The 22,353-nt window shown below is 40.8% G+C and overlaps 1 protein-coding gene across 2 annotated transcripts in view; it reads right to left on the bottom strand.

Moving 5' to 3' along the window:
* The window catches only part of TXLNG (taxilin gamma), a 52,503-nt gene that overhangs the window by 6,979 nt on the left and 23,171 nt on the right, over positions 1-22,353 (bottom strand). For both annotated transcript variants that reach the window (XM_042973751.1, XM_042973750.1), the window contains exons 2-7: positions 20,590-20,893; positions 17,219-17,310; positions 12,454-12,624; positions 11,047-11,241; positions 7,022-7,141; positions 5,456-5,530 (exon numbers count right to left, since the gene is read on the bottom strand). In XM_042973751.1, coding sequence (XP_042829685.1) covers positions 5,456-5,530; positions 7,022-7,141; positions 11,047-11,241; positions 12,454-12,624; positions 17,219-17,310; positions 20,590-20,893 — 957 coding nt within the window. The remainder of the gene's footprint in view (positions 1-5,455; positions 5,531-7,021; positions 7,142-11,046; positions 11,242-12,453; positions 12,625-17,218; positions 17,311-20,589; positions 20,894-22,353) is intronic.

The raw sequence follows: 22,353 nt of genomic DNA, 5'->3' as shown, positions 1-22,353 counted from the left end.
CTTTTAGAACATCACCTGCACAGTTCTTACTGTGCTTGGGATCAATACAGTTCTTGGTATCAAGGACAGCTCTTTCCAGGGGCGCCTGGGTGGCTCAGCTGGTTAAGCAACCGACCCTCGGTTTCGGCGCAGGTCATGATCTCGTGGCTCTTGAGATCGAGTCCCGTGTGTGGCTCCACATTGACAGTACAGAGCCTGCTTGGGATCCTCTCTCCCTCTCTCTCTGCCCCTCCCCCGCTCATGCTCTCATTCTCTCAAAGTAAATAAATAAACGTTAAAAAAAAAAAAAAAGGTGGGCACCTGGGTGTCTCAGTCGGTTGAGTATCCGACTTCAGCTCAGGTCATGATCTCACCATTTGAGTTCAAGCCCCACATCGGGCTCACTGCTGTCAGCCTGTCAGCACAGAGCCCGCTTCTATCTGCCCCTCTCCCGCTTATGCTCTCCCCCCAAATAAATAAATATTAAAAAAAAAAAAAAAAAAGGGTAACTCTTTCCTTAACATATACAGGAAAATGAAACAGAAGGTGAAGCACTGGTTTGGTGGGGAAAGAAAGAATTCAGTGGGATGGGGTTTTTTGACTTACTTGATTTTGACCGGTTTGGGTCTTGAGGACCATGGCTCAAAGTACACTTTAAATACTAGAAACTACCCTGCTTGTAAGGACCATAATAATGTCCCTATTGCATTGTATAATCTCAAAAAGCTTAAAATGCATGTTCACAGCTTTTTTAAAATTCTATTTGGTTTTTTATTTTATTTTTATTTGAGAGAGAGAGAGAGAGGGAGGAAAAAGGGCAGAGGGAGGGGTGGGGGGGGTGGGAGGAGAGGGGAAGGGGGAGGGAGAGAATATCTTAAGCACACCCCATGCTCAGCACGGAGCCCAACGCAGGGCTCAATCCCCTGATCCTGAGATCACCACCTGAGCCAAAATCAAGAGTTGGGTGCTCAACCGATGCCACCCAAGCACCCCCACAGCCACTGTTACTGAAGATGCAACATCCAGGTAGACTGTCCCATCCGAGAGCTCAATGCTGGCCCACACTGGGTAGTTAGTAAGTGGCAACTACCATCACACCTGGCCTTACATGCCTGGATTACAGAACAATGGGTCAACAAACACCAATTCGACTCTATCCTCAACAAATGCTGGAAACTGACATGGTAAGAACACAGAATGAGACCAACTCTTGGAAAGGACAGCCACATTTAGGGACTAGGAAAAGGAAGACGTGACAGCAAAGGAAACTAATAATCAGATAACACGACCCAGGGTGACACAGACCGCAAACAGAAGTTACAATGAGAACAGTCCAACAGAATCAGAGCTGCCTGGGAGCTTCACAGAAGGGTCCTCTGGTGCTTTGCAGGGACTCCCACACTCAAGTCTATTTTCCAGGGGCGCCTGGATGGCTCACTCAGTTGAGCGTCTCACTTTGGCTCAGGTCACGATCTTGCAGTTCTAGAGTTCGAGCCATGAGTCAGGCTCTCTGCCATCAGTGCAAAGCCTGCTTTGGATCCTGTGTCCCTCTCTCTGCCCCTCCCCTGCTCGCTCGCTCTCTCTCTCTCTCTCCCTCAAAAACAAATATTAAAAAAAAATTTTCAAGTCTATTTTCCAAAGCTGTACACAGATAGACTTTATATACCTTTTTCATATCAATTCTCTTCTCCGCTTACATGGACAGCAGAGTTTATGGAGCTAATAAGGGGTTCAAATTTCCTAAAAGCAATCTACCACAATCCTAAGTTATAGTGGGAAGTTCAAAAGACTTCTTGAATTTTCACTCTAAAGTTAGTCTAACTTCATAGGAAATGAGTATCAATCACCACACTGTAAAACAGGCCCGAAGACAAAAAGCACTGAAAAAGAGGTGGTCATAAAGATTCACAGCAGTCTCAATGTATCAATGCATTTTGGAACTAATTTAGAGTCCTTACATTAAAACAGGTTTATTATATAATAAACTTTTAAAATAGGTAATACTTTTTTCAACTGAATATAATCTAGTTACTTGGAAAAGGGTGAACTACAGGTAAATACCTAATTTCACCTGTCCACATAAAGACACAGGAAGTCTTTTCTCTTTTCTTTGAGTGGGGAGGCAGCGTCTGCTAGCCTTACTCCACAGAAGACAAACACCAAGAAAGGTGTGCATTAGGACAAAACTAAGGGGTCTGGGTTGGAAAATAGGGAAGCAACATAGAAATGCCTCGGCCCACATGGTTTCATGGATGAATTCCACCAAACGCTTAAAGAAGAGCGAAGGCCAATTCTTCTCAAACTCTTCCAGAAAACGGAAGAAAAGGGACACTCCCCAACTTTTTTTTTATGTAAGGTCCGCATTTATCCTGAAATCAAAGCCAGATACGAATACTATAAGAAAACTACAGGCCAAAATCCCTGACGGATAAACTTGCAAAAATTCTCAACAATCAACAAAATACTAGCAAACCAAATCGAAAAGCACATTAAAAAGATCACATACCATAAATCAAATGGGATTCGTCCTAGTGATGATGCAAGGATGGCTCAACATACACAAATCAATAAACGTGGTATTTCACATTAACAGAATAAAGGAGAAAAACCATATGATCATCTCAATAGATACAGAGAAAACATCTCACGAAATACGACACCCACTGATGATATAAACAGTCAACAAATGGGGTACAGAACGAACATACTGCAACGTAATAAAGGCCATATGTGATAGACCCACAGCTAAAGGTTTAAAGCTTTCCTTCTAAGATCAGAATAAGACAAGGATGCCCACTCTCACCACTTCTATTTAACACAGTACTAGAATTCCTAGCCAAAGTAATTAGGCAAGAAAAATAAAAGGCATCCGAATCAGAAAGGAAGAAGTAAAATTATATGTTTTCTGATGACACAATCTTATGCACAGAAAATCCTGAAGACTCCACCAAAAAACTGTTACCAAAAAGAAAAAAAACAACCAGAACTCCTATTTACAATAGCATCAAAATCAAGAAAATACTTAGAAATAAATTTAACCAAGGATATGAAAGATCTACCTGCTGAAAACTAAGACACTGATGAAAAAACTTGAAGAACACAAAATGGAAAGATACCCTGTGTTCATGGATATGGATCAAAAGTCAGTATAATTAAAGTATCCATACTACCCAAAGCCATCTACATTTAATCCTTATCAAAATCACAATGGCATTTTTACAGAAATAGAAAAAATAATCCTAAAATTTGAATGGAACCACAAAAGAGCCAGAATAACCAAAGCAATCTTGAGAAACAACAAAGCTGGACAGAGAGGCATCACGCTCCCTGACTTCAAAGTATACTACAAGCTAAGTAATCAAAACAGTATGCTACTGGCATAAAATGAGAGACATAGACCAATGGAACAGAGCTGAAAGCCCAGAAATAAACCCATACAAATATGGTCAACTAATATTTGACAAGGGAGCCAAGAATACCCAATGGGGAAAGGACAGTCTCTTCAATAAATAGCATTGGGAAAACTGGACCCCTATCTTACACTACTCACAAAAATTAAGGACTTAAACATAAGACCCAAAACCATAAAACTCCTGGAAGAAAACATAGGTTGAAAAAACTCTTCAACAATAGTCTTGTAAATTTTGGTTATGATACCAAAAGCACAAGCAACACAAGGAAAAATTAGTAAGTGAAGACTACACTGAACTAAAAAAGCTTCTGCACAGCAAAAGAAACAATCAACAAAATGAAAAGGCAACCTATGGAATGGGAAAAAATATCTGCAAACCACATACCCAATAAGAGTTAGTATACAAAATAAGGGAATTCATATAACTTGATAGCAAAAAACAAATATAGTCCAATTTAAACATGGGCAGAGGGCCTGTATAGACATTTTTCCAAAGACGACACACAGATGGCCAACAGGAACATGAAAAGGTGCTCCAACATCACGATTCATCAGGGAAACGCACATCGACACCACAATGAGATGTCATCTCACACCCGTCAGGATGGCTATTATAAAACAGACAAGAGATAATAAACACTGGCGAGGGTATGAAGTAAAAGGGAATTCCTGTGCACTGCTGGTGGGGATGTAAATGGGTGCAGCCACCATTAAATCAGTACAGAGGTTCCTCAAAAAATTAAAAATACAACATATGACCTAGGAATCCTACATCCAGGTATACTGTATATCCAAAGGAGATGAAATCACTATCTCAAACAGATCTATGCACTGCCGTGTTCACTGCAGCATTATTCAAAATAGCCAAGATAAAGAAACAACCTAAGTGCCCACAAAGAGATGAATAAAGAAAACGTGGTACATATACACAATAGAGTATTAATCAGCCACTTAAAAAAAAGAAACGTTGCCATTTGTGATAATATGGATGGGCCTTCAGGGCATTATGCTAGGTGAAATAAGCCAGACGGAGAAAAAACACTGTATGATCTCAGTTACATACAGAATCTAAAAAAGCTGAACTCCAACAGAAAGTGGAATAGTGTTGTCAGGGGCTGACGGGAGGGGGATACCTGAATATGATGGTCAAAGGGCAAAAACTTTCAATTAGGAGATGAGTAAGTTCTGAGGATCTAATGTACAGCATGGTGACTCTGCTTAACAATAACGTTATCATATACTTGAAAAGAAAAAAGCAGGGGGGACCCGGGTGGCTCAGTCGGTTAAGCCTCCGACTTCAGCTCAGGTCATGATCTCGCCCTTCATGGGTTCAAGCCCTGTGTTGGGCTCTGTGCTGACAGCTCAGAGCCTGGAGCCTGCTTCTGAATCTGTGTCTCCTTCTGTCTCTGCCTCTCCCCTGCTCGTGCTCGCTCTCTCTCAAAAATAAACAAACAATAAAAAAGAAAAAGAAAAGAAAGAAAAGTAGGAAGGACCCCCATGAAAACCACCACCTCCACAGCTCTATCTAGGAGTAGAACTGTATGGTGGTTGACAGTTTTTAAAACTGCCTGTCACGTGCTCACTGCACAAAATTCTAAAGATTTTAGGTTCAACTATATGAAATTGCCATTTTTGTAGGTCAAAGAAGTACCAGCAATTTTGTATAATTCATCTTAATACAAAAGAGCTACAATCTGAAGATTTCTCAGGTTTTCTTTAGTTGGAAATCAGCAGACACACATGGGAACAGACTGGGAAAGGGAGGAAATACCTGGGCTACTGGAAAGGGGGCACTGCAGACAGCATCACCAATTGTCCCCGTCTGCCTGAGACCTAAGTGTTTCCAGGGACACGGGACTCTGAATGCTAAAACCAGGAAAGTCCTGGGCAAGTCAGGATGAGCTGGTCACCCTAAGCAAAGAGGAAAACTCCAGGAGGGACACGTGATCTACTCTCAGTTCTGGCTGGGAATAAGCACGAGCATCTTAGAGAAAATTCAAGATACGTATCAAATGAACCACAGATTTTTCTTACAAACGCCGCTACCCCCTGCTGTCAAGTTACCTGCTGTTTTAGTTGTACTTCTTGCTGTTTCATTTGTTCATATTTGTGCCTTGATTCTGTTGCTTCTTTTAATAACTAGAAAACAGAAACATTCTGGCAGAATACTAATAGTAATTACAAATATGACTATTATGTCAAATGATCAGAGTGTGGCTTAGTCCTTCCACTCATTTTTTTAGCAAAAACTACAAGCCTATAGATAAACTTTGTTACATCAACTGCTCATTACCTATCGTCTTCAATCTGTTCCCCTTGTTAACACTAAGGAATGTCGGAATCATCTTTTACTGCTTAGAAAGAGTACCGCTAGAGGCCTAATAATAGGTTTACAAAACTCAGGGTTAAATTGTTATGTTTCAGGTGAAAAGACAAGTCTGGTATTAGAAAACAGGGCTCAGAATCTTGACATTTATCTAAGTGACTTAGAAAACCACTGTACTCCTTGAGAACCAAGATGAAGCAGAGCGAAAGGGTATGGAGCAAAGCAGTGAAATCAGAGACCAGTTTCTGATCACTTTTTAAAAAGCAGGGGAGAAGTGGATGAGCGCTTTAATTTATATACTTGAGTTTTCAGGAAAATTATATAGCGAAGTTGCATAGTCAACAACTGTTGAAATTCAGTCCCTGAAGTAAAATGTCACACATAGTCCAAATAAGCCTGGAAAAGATATTAAACCAATTACAAAGTATAAACGTGCAACGTAGGCATGTGCGTGTGTGAATGTACAAAATTCATACTCCTGCTTTGGAAATGACAACCGTTTCTTCCATCACGCACAGGACAGCATTATCAGTTCACACAGAAGGACCGTGCTGTATGAAAAATCTCTCTCTCCTAAGCCTAGGCTCACACTCAACATGGTAAGTTCACACCATGAGGGGCACTGACGAACCAAGTCTTCAGAGTAGGCTCGCCTCAATGCCTACGGTACTTCCGCAGAAGCTGGATGGAACAGTCCTCACTGCCATAATCATCTCCCAGTTGGTTGGTTGGTTTGTTTTGGTTAAGCACATAGAGTCGAATTTGTGTGTGTTAAATGTACATACCCAGTGAGATTCCATGGTATTCATAATTACTGACGGGAAATATAGTCTGAACATACACTCTGGGAACGATGCGGAGTGATTAGGTAGAGAGAATTCTGTTAAAATTTTATCAGAATATTATGCCAGAATAAGTAGACAAATAGTTTCCCTACTTTCAAGTTATTTATTTAAAGACAAAATATAACAATATATGAGACTAGTGTTCGGTAAGCTTGATATTAAACTGAACCGCTAAATACTGGTATAATTCTGGAACTTGGTGACTATTATTCTAAGCATGGAAAAGTCAAATGAGTGCAGGTCTTTCCACTAGTTGGTCTAAACTCTTCAGTGTATCTTCTGTATAAAAAATGGAAATAAAAAGCCAAATGCGTTCTGAGACACACATGCCCTTCTCAATCTAGAACAAAAAACCAGTTAGCATGACCCGGGTGCCGTATTAAATGTCGAATAAGTTTCAATGCTTCAAATGGCTTTGGTCCAATTTCGACAAATTTTTTGTTAAGAAAGAGAACTTACAAACTCTCTCTCTCTTTGATGTTTTTCATCAGCTTCTTTTATTAGCTGTGTCGTCTGCTGAAGCTTGGCATCCACAAGCTGCTGCTGTAACTCCTTATGTTTGAACACTTTATCAATATGCTATGGGAGAAGTAAGATTTCTTCCATCACTTAATGAAACAGGAACACAACGATGGGGCAACAACACAAGTTACGATACCACGCTCACGATCACCCTGCTCTTCCACCACAGCTGAGGACACCGGGTCCACGCGCTTGGAGAAGCGTGTGCCTTACGTCACACTGCAGACCCTCCCACACTTGCAGGAAAGGTGCCTTCTGGCTACTACCCTGTACCCCTTCCCTTTTGGAGTTGGGCTGTCGAGGAGCCTCATCAGCCACACACCTGTACTTCCTATTTCTGCCCTACGATGAAAACGAGGCTCAAAGTGTATCAAGAAAAATACGGATAAAGAGATCAAACTGTTAACGCCGTGCATCGTACACATAATTCCTAGGTATTTTTCTCCGCAAATCTTAAATTTCCCCAAATTTCTCAGATGGAGGCAGCACGCTGTGACGCGGCCCCGGTCAAATTCTGGCTAGTGTGTGGCCCTGGACAAATCTCTCCGTTGCCGAATCTCTGTTCCCTCCTCTAAGCGGGGAGAACCACACTCTGCGGCAGAATTATAAGACCCGGTGCAATGGTTACACTACGTAAGGTGCTTGGTGCCTAGCACATACTAAAATTTGGTAAAAGGTTGCTATGGTTTCCAAATGAAATCGTCAGGTGGTTATTTATGTACAATAAAGTCATCAGAACATCCCTTCTCAGATGCAGAAAGAGTAACTCCTCCTGACCAAAGAACATCCGATTATATTCAAAATAAGGAAGTCTCACACATAATGTGATTTAAACATACAGAATTTTCAAGTGTTCTACATCTATAATGTGGCAGACTGTCATATTAAACAAAACTAAAAGAATAATTTTAAGAAAATTGAGGAGTTTATAATCTAATTCAAAATTTATTCTCTAAGACAAAAAAGTTCCTTCGATAAACCCCTTAAAAGGAAAAAGAGTTGGGGCGCCTGGGTGGCTCAGTCAGTTAAGCATTGGACTTTGGCTCAGGTCATGATCTCGCGGTTCTTGGGTTCGAGCCCCGCATCGGGCTCTGTGCTAACAACTCAGAGCCTGGAGTCTGCTTCTGATTTGGTCTCTCCGTCTCTCTCTCTGCTCCTCCCCCGCTTGCAGTCTGCCCCCCTCTCTCTCTCCCTCAAAAAATAAACATTAAAAAAAAATTTTTTTAAGTAAAAAAATTTTTACAAAAAGGAAAAAGAGTGAAAAGGAAATCTTCATGTTACAGACTTGAGACCTATCAACCAGTGAAACAGACTTTATTTAGACCTTGATTCAAATAGCTTAAAAGGGGGGCGCCTGGGTGGCTCGGTCGGTTAAGCGTCCGACTTTGGCTCAGGTCATGATCTCGCGGTCCGTGAGTTCGAGCCTCGCGTCGGGCTCTGTGCTGACAGCTCAGAGCCTGGAGCCTGTTTCAGATTCTGTGTCTCCCTTTCTCTGTGACCCTACCCCGTTCATGCTCTGTCTCTCTCTGTCTCAAAAATAAATAAACGTTTAAAAAAAAAAAAATTAAATAGCTTAAAAGGGGGGTGGGGGGCATGGGGGAACCACAGAAATTGAATAATGACTCAATATTAAATGTTAAGTAATTGTTTTAATTCTCTTAGGTATGAAAATGATATTGTGGTTGTGCTTGAAAAAAGCATCCCATGGGGCATCTGGCTGGCTCAGTCGGTTGAGCATCCGACTTCAACTCAGGTCACGATCTCACACTTGGTGGGTTTGAGCCCTGCTTTGGGCTCTATGCCGGCAGCTCAGAGCCTGGAGCCTGCTGTCTCCTCCTCTCTCTGCCCCTGCCCTGCTCGCAACTCTGTCTCTCTCAAAAATAAACAAACATTGGGGCGCCTGGGTGGCGCAGTCGGTTGAGCGTCCGACTTCAGCCAGGTCACGATCTCGCGGTCCGTGAGTTCGAGCCCCGCGTCAGGCTCTGGGCTGATGGCTCGGAGCCTGGAGCCTGTTTCCGATTCTGTGTCTCCCTCTCTCTCTGCCCCTCCCCCGTTCATGCTCTGTCTCTCTCTCTGTCCCAAAAATAAATAAAAAACGTTGAAAAAAAAATAAAAATAAATAAAAATAAAAAAATAAACAAACATTAAAAAAAATAAAAAAAAATAAAAAGCATCCCTTGTCTTTTTTGAGGTACACTGTCAAATACATATGAATGGAATAAACAGGACACCTTGAAGTTGTGTCAAAATAATCCAGGGCAAGGTGATGGGAATAAAGCTGAAACTATGGTTTCACCTGCTGAAACCAGGTAATATACTCTCTACCGTTAAGTGTGTAATTCTCCATTAACAACAACAACAACAACAACAACAAAAAGCAAAAGGCAGAGAGAGTGATTAAAAAGAAATTCTTTTAGGGGTGCCTGGGTGGCTCAGTAGGTTAAACATCTGACTTCGGCTCAGGTCGTGATCTCACATCTTGTGACCTTGAGCCCCACATCGGGCTCTGTGCTGTCACCACTGAGCCTGCGTTGGATCCTCTCTCTCTCTGCCTCTCCCCTGCTTGTACTCTCTCAAAAATAAACATTTAAAAAAGAAAAAAAAAAAAAAAAAACAGAAACAAAAATCTTTTAAATAACAGCTTCTGAAGGGCTGAAAGTAAGTTAATATGATCTAAAGTTTTGCCTTCAAAACTGGATAAAGTGACCCACAGAGGTGCTCATCTTATTGTTTAATGTTAATCAGCTATTTTAATCTACTTGTTTGTGTAGGGTTAGTTACAACACACACAGAAGCACATTTCCCTAACTTCAAAGGCTTTTCAAAGGCTTTTTAAAAGCCTGATGCCTCTAGTCCTGCCCATTTGACCTCCAAAAGTAAGGAACCTTAGAAAACAGGCCATCGCCTATTTGCTTTTAACACAGACAGCACCTCTGAACTTCCCGACTAGCTTGAAAAAGTCTTAGCTGGAGGCCAATGATCAAGATCGGCAGGCATGGATCCTTCCAGTCAATTTTTTACTTTAATGGGTAGGAGAGTTGAGAAATAGGTTCTTTCTTATCCTCTCACATAGTATAAAGCCCCCATTTGAAAAGAAATGTGAGCGGTGCCTGGGTGGCTCAGTGGGTTAAGCGTCCGACTTTGGCTCAGGTCATGGTCTCACAATTCATGGGTTCGAGCCCTACGTCGGGCTCTGTGCTGACAGCTCAGAGCCTGGAGCCGGCTTCAGATTCTGTCTGTCTCTCTCTCTGCCCCTCCCCCCTCACACTCTCTCCACAAGAATGTTAAAAAAATTTTTAATAAAATAGAATAAGTAAAATAAAAAGAAATGTGAGGGGCGCCTGGGTGGCTCAGTCAGTTGAGCGTCCGACTTTGGCTCAGGTCATGATCTCGTGGTCTGTGAATTCAAGCCCCGCGTCGGGCTCTGTGCTGACAGCTCAGGGCCTGGAGCTTGTTTTGGATTCTGTCTCCCTCTCTCTCTGCGCGTCCCCCGCTCACGCTCTCTCTCTCTCTCCCTTCAAAAATAAATAAAACATTAAAAAAAAAAAAAAAAGAAATGTGAAACACAGGTGTAATACGGTGGTAATATAGACTGTCCAGATTGTCACATTTATCTAAGTTACAGCATATTTGGAGGCCAAATATTTATTATTAGTCTAGATAAGGGGAAAAACCTGCATGCTAAAAACACAATCTTCTACTATTACATGGAAGTCAAGTAGTACTTAACACGTCTCCAAGAAATTGCCTCACCTCCCCGAATCCATGGACTCTCCACTATCTAAGTGATGGTCCCCAAGACTCCTGTTCCCATGGTGGTTGAGCTTCTCCCATGAAATGTCCGGCTCCCCCTATGCATACAGAAGTCCCTAAACCTCCTGTGATGGCAGTTTTCCTTCAGTCGTGAATGGTGAAAACTCCTTGCTGATAATGAGCTGTCTACACCCAGAAAATGGCTTTACCTCCTCTCTCAGTGCATACTGTTCAATGAGCTTCTTAAGCTTCTCTCCCAGTTCGATGTTTTCCTGGCGGAGCTTGGCGTTGTGTATGTCATGTTGTTCGAGCTGTGCTTGGATTTCATTTAAAGTAATTTGGAAGTGTGCGGTGGCTTCCTTACGTCTTTCTTCCTCCTCTCGTGCCTGCTGCATGTTTTCTTCCTTATTATCCAAAATAAGTTCTGTTAATGGTATAGACCTATAGAGAAGATGCTCATAAAAGAAGCTGCTGCCACGGGGGTTCATTTATTGCTACCCTGAAGTATTCCTTCCCTGTATTTGTGACCAGAATGTTCTCAAGTAATAAGCCAGCAGCTTTGCCTGAGTAGATAGAATAATTCGCTGTACTGAAAGGTAAGTAAGGAGCTGCTTCCCCACACAGCCAGCTCCCTCCACCCTCCCGGCCAGTTACACAGCAGTATCTGAAACCAGCCTGCCGAAAGACTCCTCCTTGCAGCTCACTTTCTTGGTTACACTACTCCCTAGAAGCCAAGGGACAAAAGAAACCTGTATCTTAAAAAGCTTACTTTCAACACTTGCTAAGATACAAGTGTTAAAAGACTTCTATATGTCTAAACAGCTATCAGTCCAATCAAAATGTTGATCTGCTACAAGAAAAACATACCTCCTTTAATGATTATGTAAATACAAGGATTCAAAGGCCAAAAAAACTAACAGCTCCCACAGTAGGTGAAGATCCATTTCCTGAGTGCAACTATATTCTAAGGCCTTGGGCATTTGCTGTGCTGGGGCAGTTTGATGAGAGATCGTGCTTAGTCAAAATCGTACCAAAGCTGTACATGAGGGCAGGCCTGCCTCTCCATGTCTCTGGCTCTTTTTCCTTCTTCCCCTGCTGGCACCAATTCATCTTTGGGTACCTGCTCCGTCTTCCTTTATATTCAGCCAAGATTTGAGCGCTATTCTAAAAGTACTTAGCAGCTGGGTGGGGGGGAAGCAAAGGTGGTTTGGCAATGTAGCTGATTAATAGCCCTTAAGGAGCTTGGCAGGTGTTTTCCCTTCCCAGGCTCAGTCTCTGCCTCAACTCTGTTTCTCCTCAGCTTCTCATTTCACTTCAACTTTTCATACGTGGTAATTAACTACATCAGTGCTCAGCAGAAAACTTGCAGCTCTGAGCTTCCTAGGCCAGGACTCCAGGCAGGAAAGCTGTCGTCTAAATATCAATCTCAATTAGATTCCCCATGACCAGGTATGAGGTTCATTAAGAAGCATCAGGCCAAGCAAAACAGTAGAATGTGGCTGGTATCTGTCTCCAGGCAGAGAGAAGCATTTATTTTAAATATGTACACAGTAATTATAAAGCAAGCTACGTCAGGGTCAGTACCCCTTGAAAAACAGAAAACTTAACCAACTAACCTTTAATGTCTTATTGTGACGCTGAAGTTCCCGGCAAAGAGACTCTAGTTTGCTTCTTGCCAAGATAGCCTTGCTGTGCTCACTCTGCAAATGAACTTTCTCTTTCACGATCTGGGCTTGTTTCTTCTGCAAAATCTTCATTTGCTTCTGAACATTCCTGCTTTCCTCCAGCTAAAATTAATAAGCACTTTACAATTAGGAAGTACAATGAAAACCTTTGATTTATGGCTGGAGGAAATACAGTAAGAACTATGGAACACATTTTCAAACACCAAATATTGTAGTACAAGATTTTCTTTAAATTATTTTTGTGTCATGCTACTCTGCCAACCTTGTCTCTCTTCCAGTTGTGATAGGAGAGTAAGCAAATAATTTAGGGTAGGGAAAAAAATACATCTTTTTTTTTTTTTTTTTAAGTAAACTCTCCCCCCAACATGGGGACTCAAAGTCACAACCCCGAGATCAAGAGTCTTAGGCTCCACCCACTGGGCCAGCCAGGCACCCCTTAATCTAATTTTATTAAAAATTTTTAAATGTTTTTGGAAAAACTTTAGAAACCAACACCATCGAGTTTTACTTTTCTGAAAAATACACACGAGCTACTCTACTGAAATGGTTACCCAAATTAGAACAAGCAGCACTCAGGATTTTTTGTGAGTGAGAGGGGAACTGCTGCAATTTTAGGTTTGGAGCAAATGAGTCTATTTCAAGGTTCAATCAACACTAACAGATAAGACAGCAGCCTTACGAACCTTTCACAGAAGGAAATAATGCAGTCAATTTCAAGAGCAAGAGCGACACCTTGTGGCCTATCAAAACATACCAAGCATCCTTACAGGCCATAGGCTTACAGCTATTAAAAACAACCTTAGAGAAATTCCTCCAGGAAAAATAATTTTCTTTTTGTAAAATACTTTTGCAAAGTAGATGGACTGTGGGCTGTGACAGTTCCAAGAAGCTTCCAGTCTGCACACACTATCTGTAACTCCACCGTGAGCTGGAAACTCCCCCTGCCCTCCCGGACTCAAGGTAATCACAATCCTGAATCCTGGGCTCACAATTCCTTTGCTCTCCCCTCTTTATCTCATCTGTGTGTGGTCCTTAAAGAATCGTTTTGACTTTGTTGTGGCTAGTACAACTGATGTGAATTTTTCATTTTCTTGAATTTAAATTAATTTAAGCTTAAATAGCTACACGTAGCTAATGGCTGCCCCATTTTGGGCAGCACAGCTGTAGATTAGATTGCTGGAACTCATCCAAATTGTCTGCCAGCTCAGGGAGCAGCAAACCTTTTCTGTAAATGGCCAAAAGTAAGTATTTTAGGCTTTGTGGGCCACATACTGTGTCTGTTGTGTCATTTTCTTTTTTTAAACACTTTAAAAATGTAAAACCATTCTTAGCTGTGGGCAGTACAAAAACCGGCCTTGCCAGATTTGGCCCACTGGTCACATTCCACTTAAAAATATACCACACACAACATATTCGATCCATTCTCAAGGCAATGGGCATTTGGGTTGTTTCCAGACTTTATTACTTACAATGATATGAACACTGCCCTATGTGTTTCCTGGTAGACACATGCAAGAATTTCTCTGGGTGCAAACCCAGGAGTGGGACTGCTAGGCAGTGATTAATGGTCTATTTCACAAGACAATGCCAAACTGTTTTCCAGAGTGGCTGGCAAATTTATTCTCCCATCAGCGATTTATAAGAGGTTCATGTAGATATAGATGCACATCCTCTCCAAAACTAAGTACAACCAGAATTCTTAAATTTATGCCACTACAATGGACATAAAATTGCATCTCACTGTGGTCCAGATTTGCATTTCCCTGATCACTAATAAAGTTGAACATCTCTTTATATGTTTATGTACCTTTATGTTAAGGCAGATCTTTGAATCTTCATGTTTTTCCATTTCTACAAAATGCCTCTTAAATGTCTCTTGCCCAGTTTTCCATCGGGTTATTTGTCCTTTTTGTATTCATTTGTAGGTATTCCTTAGATAGCCTTGAAACTACATATTCTGTTTGTTGGAAATATATTCTTCCCAATTTTTTAATGTCTTTTGCTGAACAGTAAGTTAATTTTAACACAGCCAATTTTTGCAATCCTGTCTCTGATAGTGCTTTTTGTAAGAAATCCTTCTGTTAACTCCAATTTAGAAAAATATTCGCTTATTATCTAAATAAATCTAAATATCTAAAATTATTCAAGCTTAATTTTTGGCATTTAAAATCCTTAACCCATTTGGAACTAATCATCGTGTATGGTGTCTAAGAACCTAATTTCTTTCCCATAAGAATATACACTTTTTTTTTAAGTAATCTCTATACCCAATGTGGGGCTCAAACTCACCGCTCCAAGATCAAGAGTCACATGCCCGATGGACTGAGCCAGCCAGGCAACCGAGGATATATACTTTTTAAATTCCATCTACTTCAGGAGGATGGCGATTCTCCCCCAAATGCACCAACAGATTCCATGAAATGCTCTTCAAAATCCCCAACTGGTGTTTCTTCCCCCAATTTTCCCCAATAAGTTGAACTTAGAATTTTATATAAAGAGCCAAGAGTAGCCAAGATACTTCTGGCAAAAAGAGTAATAAGAAGGATACATACAACACCTATGCCACCAGATATCAAGATTTATTATCCCACTATAATAATCTACACAAACTGACTAAGGAATGGGAAAGAACAGCACTATAACAAGTACTTAAGAAGCGTGTTGTAAGGGGCGCCTGGGTGGCTCAGTCGGTTAAGCGTCTGACTTCGGCTCAGGTCATGATCCCACAGTTCGTGAGTTCCAGCCCCGCATCGGGCTCTATGCTGACAGCTCAGAGCCTGGAGCCTGCTTCAGATCCTGTGTCTTCCTCTCTGTCTGTCTGTCTGTCTCTCTCTCAAAAAAAGAATCGTGTTACCAGCCTAAGGCTATCCACACTTAGCAAGTGAAATGTGAGGATTTCGTGAACCTATGCTATCTGGTAAATGTGGAGGCCACAAGGTCTCCCCAGTGGACAATATCGATTGCAGTGCAACACGCCACTCTACCTGCTCTGCCTTTTCTACTCATCCATGCCACGGGCACCAGTGATGGCAGATAATGCCACCCCCTAAAGGGCAGAGGACAGTGATGGCAAAAGGTAAGGTCTCTAAATAATCCTTAGGAAAAGGCTACTCCATTCACGGTCTCACTGCTATATAGCCTATATACCTTTTAAAAGAAATGAGTGTTGTTTCAACAAATAAAACTTCAGTACATTTTCTGTAAACAGTACACATCTCGTCCTTCATAAATTCAGCACAAATCTAAGTCAGGTTACTCACTAGGCCAATCTCCAATGTGTTACGCATCCTGAAATGAATGCAGCTATCATTACTGGTACTTACAAAAATAACCATACCCACCTCCACACACACAAAAGCCACAAATAAAAACACCATAGACCCCTGCTACTTGAAGTGTGATCTCAGGGTTAACGGCATTAACATCATCACCAGCTGGGAGTTTGTTAAAATACAGACTCTCAGGCCCAAACCTGGACCCAGTGAATCAGAATGTGCCTTTTAACAGAAGTTCCAATGACATGCGTGAATCTGAGAAGGACTGCCGTAGGCGACTATTTGTCCTTTCTTCTTCTAACTTATTCACAGCAATCTGCCATCGTCACAATACTGGGGCAAGTAGCTAACCCTCTACACTGCTTTTTCTCTTTTCCCTTTTTTGACCTTGTCTTCTTTTCCCATCACTTCTCGCAACCAACAGCGACTGTCTTCTGCAGACGGAAGCGTTCCTTTCCTGAAGCCAGCAATCTGAACACACTGTGTTTTCTGCCATCTTTGCATCTGTGACTGTTCTGGGCCATTTATACTGTCACACAAGGTTTCCTGTTGCTCTGAATAGAAGGTGCTAGGCTGCCGAATGCCAGCTACGTGGGGGAATACACACACCCCTTTATAAATCAAGGGAGAGTAACTAGAATTCTTTGAGTAATAAAACAATTCGTTTTTAGAGCTGGTCAATGACAAAAAGTACTATTTATGACATGTAACAACTGCTTTAACAACAGATGAAAATGCATAAAAACTGTCAACAGTTCACACTAGTTTTACAAAAGGCATTACTTTTAGCATTTATATTACAACTACTCACTCTAAAAGTTTCCCACAACCCTTACTTCAAAGGGTTCTGACTTCCCTATTCTTCAACTTAAACAGGATGGCAGGGTTTTCATGTTGAGACTTCTTTCAAAAATTTAAAAAAAGAACTAATGCTACTTGAAATAACATAGGCACAGAACAAATGAGGTCAGTGTCTTTCGAAGATGGAAAAAGAAATCTCTGGCACACAGATGTGAAATAAAGATTTCCTGAGACAGTATTGTTTTAGTAGACTATTTCATCTAATTCACAATTTCATTTACAATGGGTAGAGCCTTTATCTCTAGAATTCCCTTGGGAAAAGTTAAGTACAGGAACCACTACACCCCAACTAGCATCTAAAGCATCACAACACAGTGCTTCTAAGTCAGCCTTTTCATTCCTAAAACTGAGTTTTAAAAAATCTATGCTGTATCTTAGCATTACAATGTTCTATATGTATCACCTTATAAAATGAAGTCATACAAGCAACAAAAAGCCCCAAGAAACGACAGTCTCCTCTCCAATTTTGGAATACAATATGTTACATCTAAAGCTACATCAAGTACGTACATATTTTACTGTATTTCATATGAACCTTACTACCTTTATTTAATACTCACAAGATCAGCATATTTCTTACAGAGAGCTGCCAGTTTCTCTTCTGGAGTTGAAAGGGTGTTTAGGGCTTGCATCAATAATAAAACTTCTTTTCCTGATGATTAACAAGATAAGAAATAAGTCCCAGAAGAGTGAGATCAAACTTAACCTGTAAATTCTATGGAGCACTTCCTATGTTCTGATAGCCATAGTGAAATAATTTGTACCTACAACTAGAAGTAAGATTTACCAGCTAAATTAAGAAAGTTATTTTTAAGTTCTGGATTAGCACACAACCCCCACCTACCCCAAATTTCTTCATTCACTAATACCACTAGCTATTTTTAAGAACTCTTGCTGAAGGCTTAAAAATTCCCTTGCTTAACCATTGGTGTCCAAGTTAAGACAAAGGACAAGTTACAAAGGGCAGAATATTTTTAAAAGCTTCCTCACCAAGTACAAATATAGAAGCAAGTTCAAAAGAAATTTCAGTTGGTACCTTCTATCTCAGATGCACATAATCACTTGTGACATATCTTTTCCATGAGTAATTAAAATAACTTCTGATGATTTAGTAAAAGCACATTCCATGTGTTAACCAAGTTTAGTGTATATAAAAGAATGTCATCATAACTTCTTTTCCCCATGAGAGGCACTAAAAACAGTAATTTTAAAACTTTTTGGCAGGGAGAAGCAGGTGGCTGAGATAGAGGACAAATGGTCTTTCAAAATAAGTGGCAATGTTTTATTTTTAAAATCTTTTTTTTAATGTTTATTTATTTTTGAGAGAGAGAGAGACAGAGCATGAGTGGGAGAGGAGCAGAGAGAGAGGGAGACACAAAATCCAAAGCAGGGTCCAGGCTCTGAGCTGTCAGCACAGAGCCCGACACGGGGCTCGAACCCATGAACCATGAGATCATGACCTGAGCCGAAGTCGGATGCTTAACCGACTGACCCACCCAGGCTCCCCTGTAATGTTTTATTTTTTAAAAAACCATTCTTATTTTTAAAAATGTTTTCTCTTATATGTAGGATATTTCATTTAGAAATATATATGTGTGTGTGTTTTTTTTAAGTTCATTTTATTTGAGAGAGAGAGCGAGCAAGCGAGCGAGCATGTATATGTGCTCACGGGAGGAGCAGTAAGAGGGGGAGAGAGAGAATCCCAAGCAGTCTCTGCACTGTCAGCACAGAGCCCGATGTGGGGCTTCAACTCATGAACCATGAGATCATGACCTGAGCTGAAATCAAGAGTCCTATGCTTAACCAACTGAGCCACCCAGGAGCCCCTAGAAATATATATTAAAATGACTCTGTTATGTGGTACATAGACTGCTATGAAGAAAAAATGACTTTGGGGCACCTGGGTGGCTCAGTCGGTTGAGCGTCCAAGTTCAGCTCAGGTCATGATCTCACAGTCTGTGAGTTCAAACCCCACGTCAGGCTCTGTGCTGACAGCTCAGAGCCTGGAGCCTGCTTCAGAATCTGTGATTCCCTCTCTCTGTCCCTCCCCTGCTCACGGTCTGTCTCTCTCTCTCTCTCTCTCTCTCTCAGAAATAAACAAACATTAAAAAAAATTTTTTTTAAAGAAAAAATGACTTCAAAATGGAACACCTTCCTATCCACAATACCAAAACCTCTCCTTCACAGCCCAAGGCCAGTAAGAATTTTAAGAGATGGCTAAACATGATTATTAAATAGGATTAGAAGTAGCCATAATATAACCTGCAATTTTTAATCAAGATTTAAAAACCCATACTCCATCTGGGTTTTCTTATTTTTTGGTTTTTTTGAGATAAAATCCACATACCATAAAAACCACCCCTTTATTTTTTAAACCAATCTCTCCACTCAACATGAGGCTCAAACTCACAACAATGAGATCAAGAGTCACATGCTCTACCGACTGAGCCAGTCAGGCACCCCAAAATTCACCGTTTTAAAAGTGTACAACTGAGTGCATTCACAAAGTTGTGCAACCATCACCACTGCTTAATTCCAGAACATTTTCATCACCCCAAAAAGCAGCCCCATATCCATTAACAGTCATTCCCTCTCGCTCCCACTCTAAGACCCTGGCAACCACTATTCCACTTTCTGTCTCCACAGACTTGCCAATTTTGAACATTTCATATAAAATGGAAACCTATTATATGGACTTTTGTGTCCGGTTCCTTTCATTTAGCACATTTTCGAGATTCACCCATGTAGGATGTTATCAGTACTTCATTCCTTTTTAGAACTGAATAATATTCCCCTGTACAGATTCACATTTTGTTTATCCATTCATCAGCTGGTGGATAACGGTATTGTTTCAACTTTTTGGCTATTATGAAAAAAGCTGCCATGAATCCTCGTGTACACATTTTTGTATGGACATGTGCTTTCAACCTTTTTGGGTACATACTTAAATGTAGAATTCTGGGTCACATGGTAACATTATGTGTAACTTTTTAAGACTCCATCTGCTTTCACACAAATAATTGGGGCTGCCAATTTTGAAGAAATTTATTTGTAAGGAATTAAAATTATTTGTCTTTCTATAATAATTTTTAGGTTTTCCAAGTTGGCAGAAAATGGATTTAATAAGGATAATTCAGGGCACCTGGGTGGCTCAGTTGGTTAAGTGTCCAACTCTTGATTTCAGCTCAGGTCATGATCTCATGGTTTTTTGAGTTTGAGCCCTGGATAGGCTTCGTGCTGACAGTACAGAGCCTGCCTGAGATTCTCCCTTTTTCTCTGCCCCTCCCTCCCTCTCTCACTCTTTCTCTCTCTAAATAAATAAACTTAAAAAATATATAAGGATAATTCTATGGAGAAAACCATACAAATCTAACAGTATTAATCTTAGGTATAGTAAGTATAAAAAACTTAGGGGCAATAAGTAAAGCTAAAATAAAAGGGGATTTCGGATTTCCTAACAAGATTTGATGCATTACCTTTTTAGTCCTAAATCTCAAACACAGCAGGAAAAAGAAAACATACCCTTGAAAGCCAGTCTTAACCCACTTTCTGAACTCCAGACATTATGTTTTCTCTAAAGTTTTAGGAGGAGTTTTCAAACAAATCAAATAAATATACAGTTTTCACAGTAAATTCCAGTCAGACTCCATTACAGATGCAAAAAGGCAAGTCAAACACTACCTCTGTCAAGTTGGCCCCAAATTTTGTCAAGAAAGCCTATTCTTGATTATTTAGGGAAAACAACTTCCTGCTCTTTGTCTCCTACACAAAAGGCAGCAGATACAGACTGACTCCACTGCAGACAAGAGTTGTGTTAGCTAAACAACATGTGTCTCAACACCGGCCATGTTCAAGATCACCTGCACTGAAGAAAGCAGAAGTAAAAAGAGCAGCATGTGAAAATGCCCAATCACTGAGCACAGATTATTACCTAATGTTTTCTCTTTGTTTCTGTTGCATTCTGAATCTTGCTGACCGTCAGGGGGATCTGTTCGAGCCTCTCGCCCAGGAATTTCCTCCCTCGATTCTTGTGTACAGTATGCTGGGCTCATCAAACTCCTGTTCCTTGTAATAAAATCACTGCCTTCATCCTCTTCCAATGAATGCTTGTTACTCGTACCACCACAATTTGAGTCTTGATGTTGAAGAATATCATTTGATTGAGAGTTGCGCAACATGTCTGCTTTTATCCCTAACCCACACATTCCAGCTTCTTCCATTGTGCCAATCACAAACTAGACGGAAGGAGGAAAAAAGATGGAAGAGGGGTTATATCAAATGTAATCAATGTTTACATCTAACGACATACCATAGGTTGACAGCTTTTTTTGTTTCTTACTGATTTGTAAAACTGATATAAACATGGTAATTTCTTTTTTTAATTTTTTTTTTATGTTTATTTATTTTTGAGACAGAGAGAGACAGAGCATGAACGGGGGAGGGTCAGAGAGAGGGAGACACAGAATCTGAAACAGGCTCCAGGCTCTGAGCTGTCAGCACAGAGCCCGATGCGGGGCTCGAACTCACGGACTGCGAGACCATGACCTGAGCCGAAGTCAGCCGCTTAACCGGCTGAGCCACCCAGGCGCCCCAAACATGGTAATTTCTAAGTTTCATAGACAGGTGATGTAACTATAAAGTATAAGAAAATTAAAGTAAATCACACAACTAAGTGGTACCAAAAGAAGTGAGAAATGACATTTAGTTGTAAATCTAAACTTAGCTCCATATAAAAATTCACTACTTAAAATAATTAGCATCTTAGAAGTGAAATTCTCCCAAGTTAGTGACCATTAATTATCCTGGTCTTATCCTTGATGAGATGGTGCAGCAGAGATGGCTCACCAGCTATCCAGCAAACACCCATGCTCCTCCAATATCCTGTGGAGCTGGCACTACTAGACAAATGTCCGCCTGGGACTACGTTGCCCAGGCCCCCATATGTAAGTGGAACTCCCATGTGAAGTTCCCACCAATAGAATATAAGACCAAGTAAAGACTGTCCCTTCTGCAACAAGACTTTTATTCTTAGAAGCACACATTCTTTCCCCATCATCTCTTCCCCACTCTGGCTGAATGCAGAGGTCTCCTACGCCCTGACAGATGGCACAGCCATAGGATGAAATAAGTGACAGTCTAGGCCCCTAAGTCCCATGTACTTACAAGGGAAGGCTGCCCTTCTTACAAAGAACACCCACACTGGATTAGAGGAGCATAAAAATAAATTTCTCTCACATTAAGCCACAGAAATTTTGAGAATAATGTTTTAAGCAACTATCCCTGCCCTAACAAATATAGACAGTAGGCATGGGAGAGAAGGCAGTATTCTAGTATTTTATTCTCAAATCAGTAAAATTTACCTTACTCTCTCTTCTATCCTATTGTTAACCCCATTCATTTATGGGATTCTCCCTCACCCCTTAACACTACTTGGTCATATGATGTGGCACAAATTTGAATTCTATACATTTCCTCTCTGTATGAAGGAGGGCATCTTCCTTTTTTTGAATAATACAATTGAGGGGGTAGCTGTCTAGTGTGTTTCTCTTATCACAAGTGGACAAAGGTTTACCTTCCAGTTAACAGGAGAGCAGAGACTTGTTATTTCAAGTTACAATAGTATTTCCAACTGAACAATTAAAAACAATTTTTTTAAGTTTATGCATTTTGAGAGAGAGAGAGAAAATGTGTGCCC

The sequence above is a fragment of the Panthera tigris genome, chromosome X, assembly GCF_018350195.1.
Source record: "Panthera tigris isolate Pti1 chromosome X, P.tigris_Pti1_mat1.1, whole genome shotgun sequence".
NCBI classification, from domain to species: Eukaryota; Metazoa; Chordata; class Mammalia; order Carnivora; family Felidae; genus Panthera; species Panthera tigris.
Note: the sequence above shows the minus strand (reverse complement) of the source record. Positions and strands in the feature narration are given on the sequence as shown.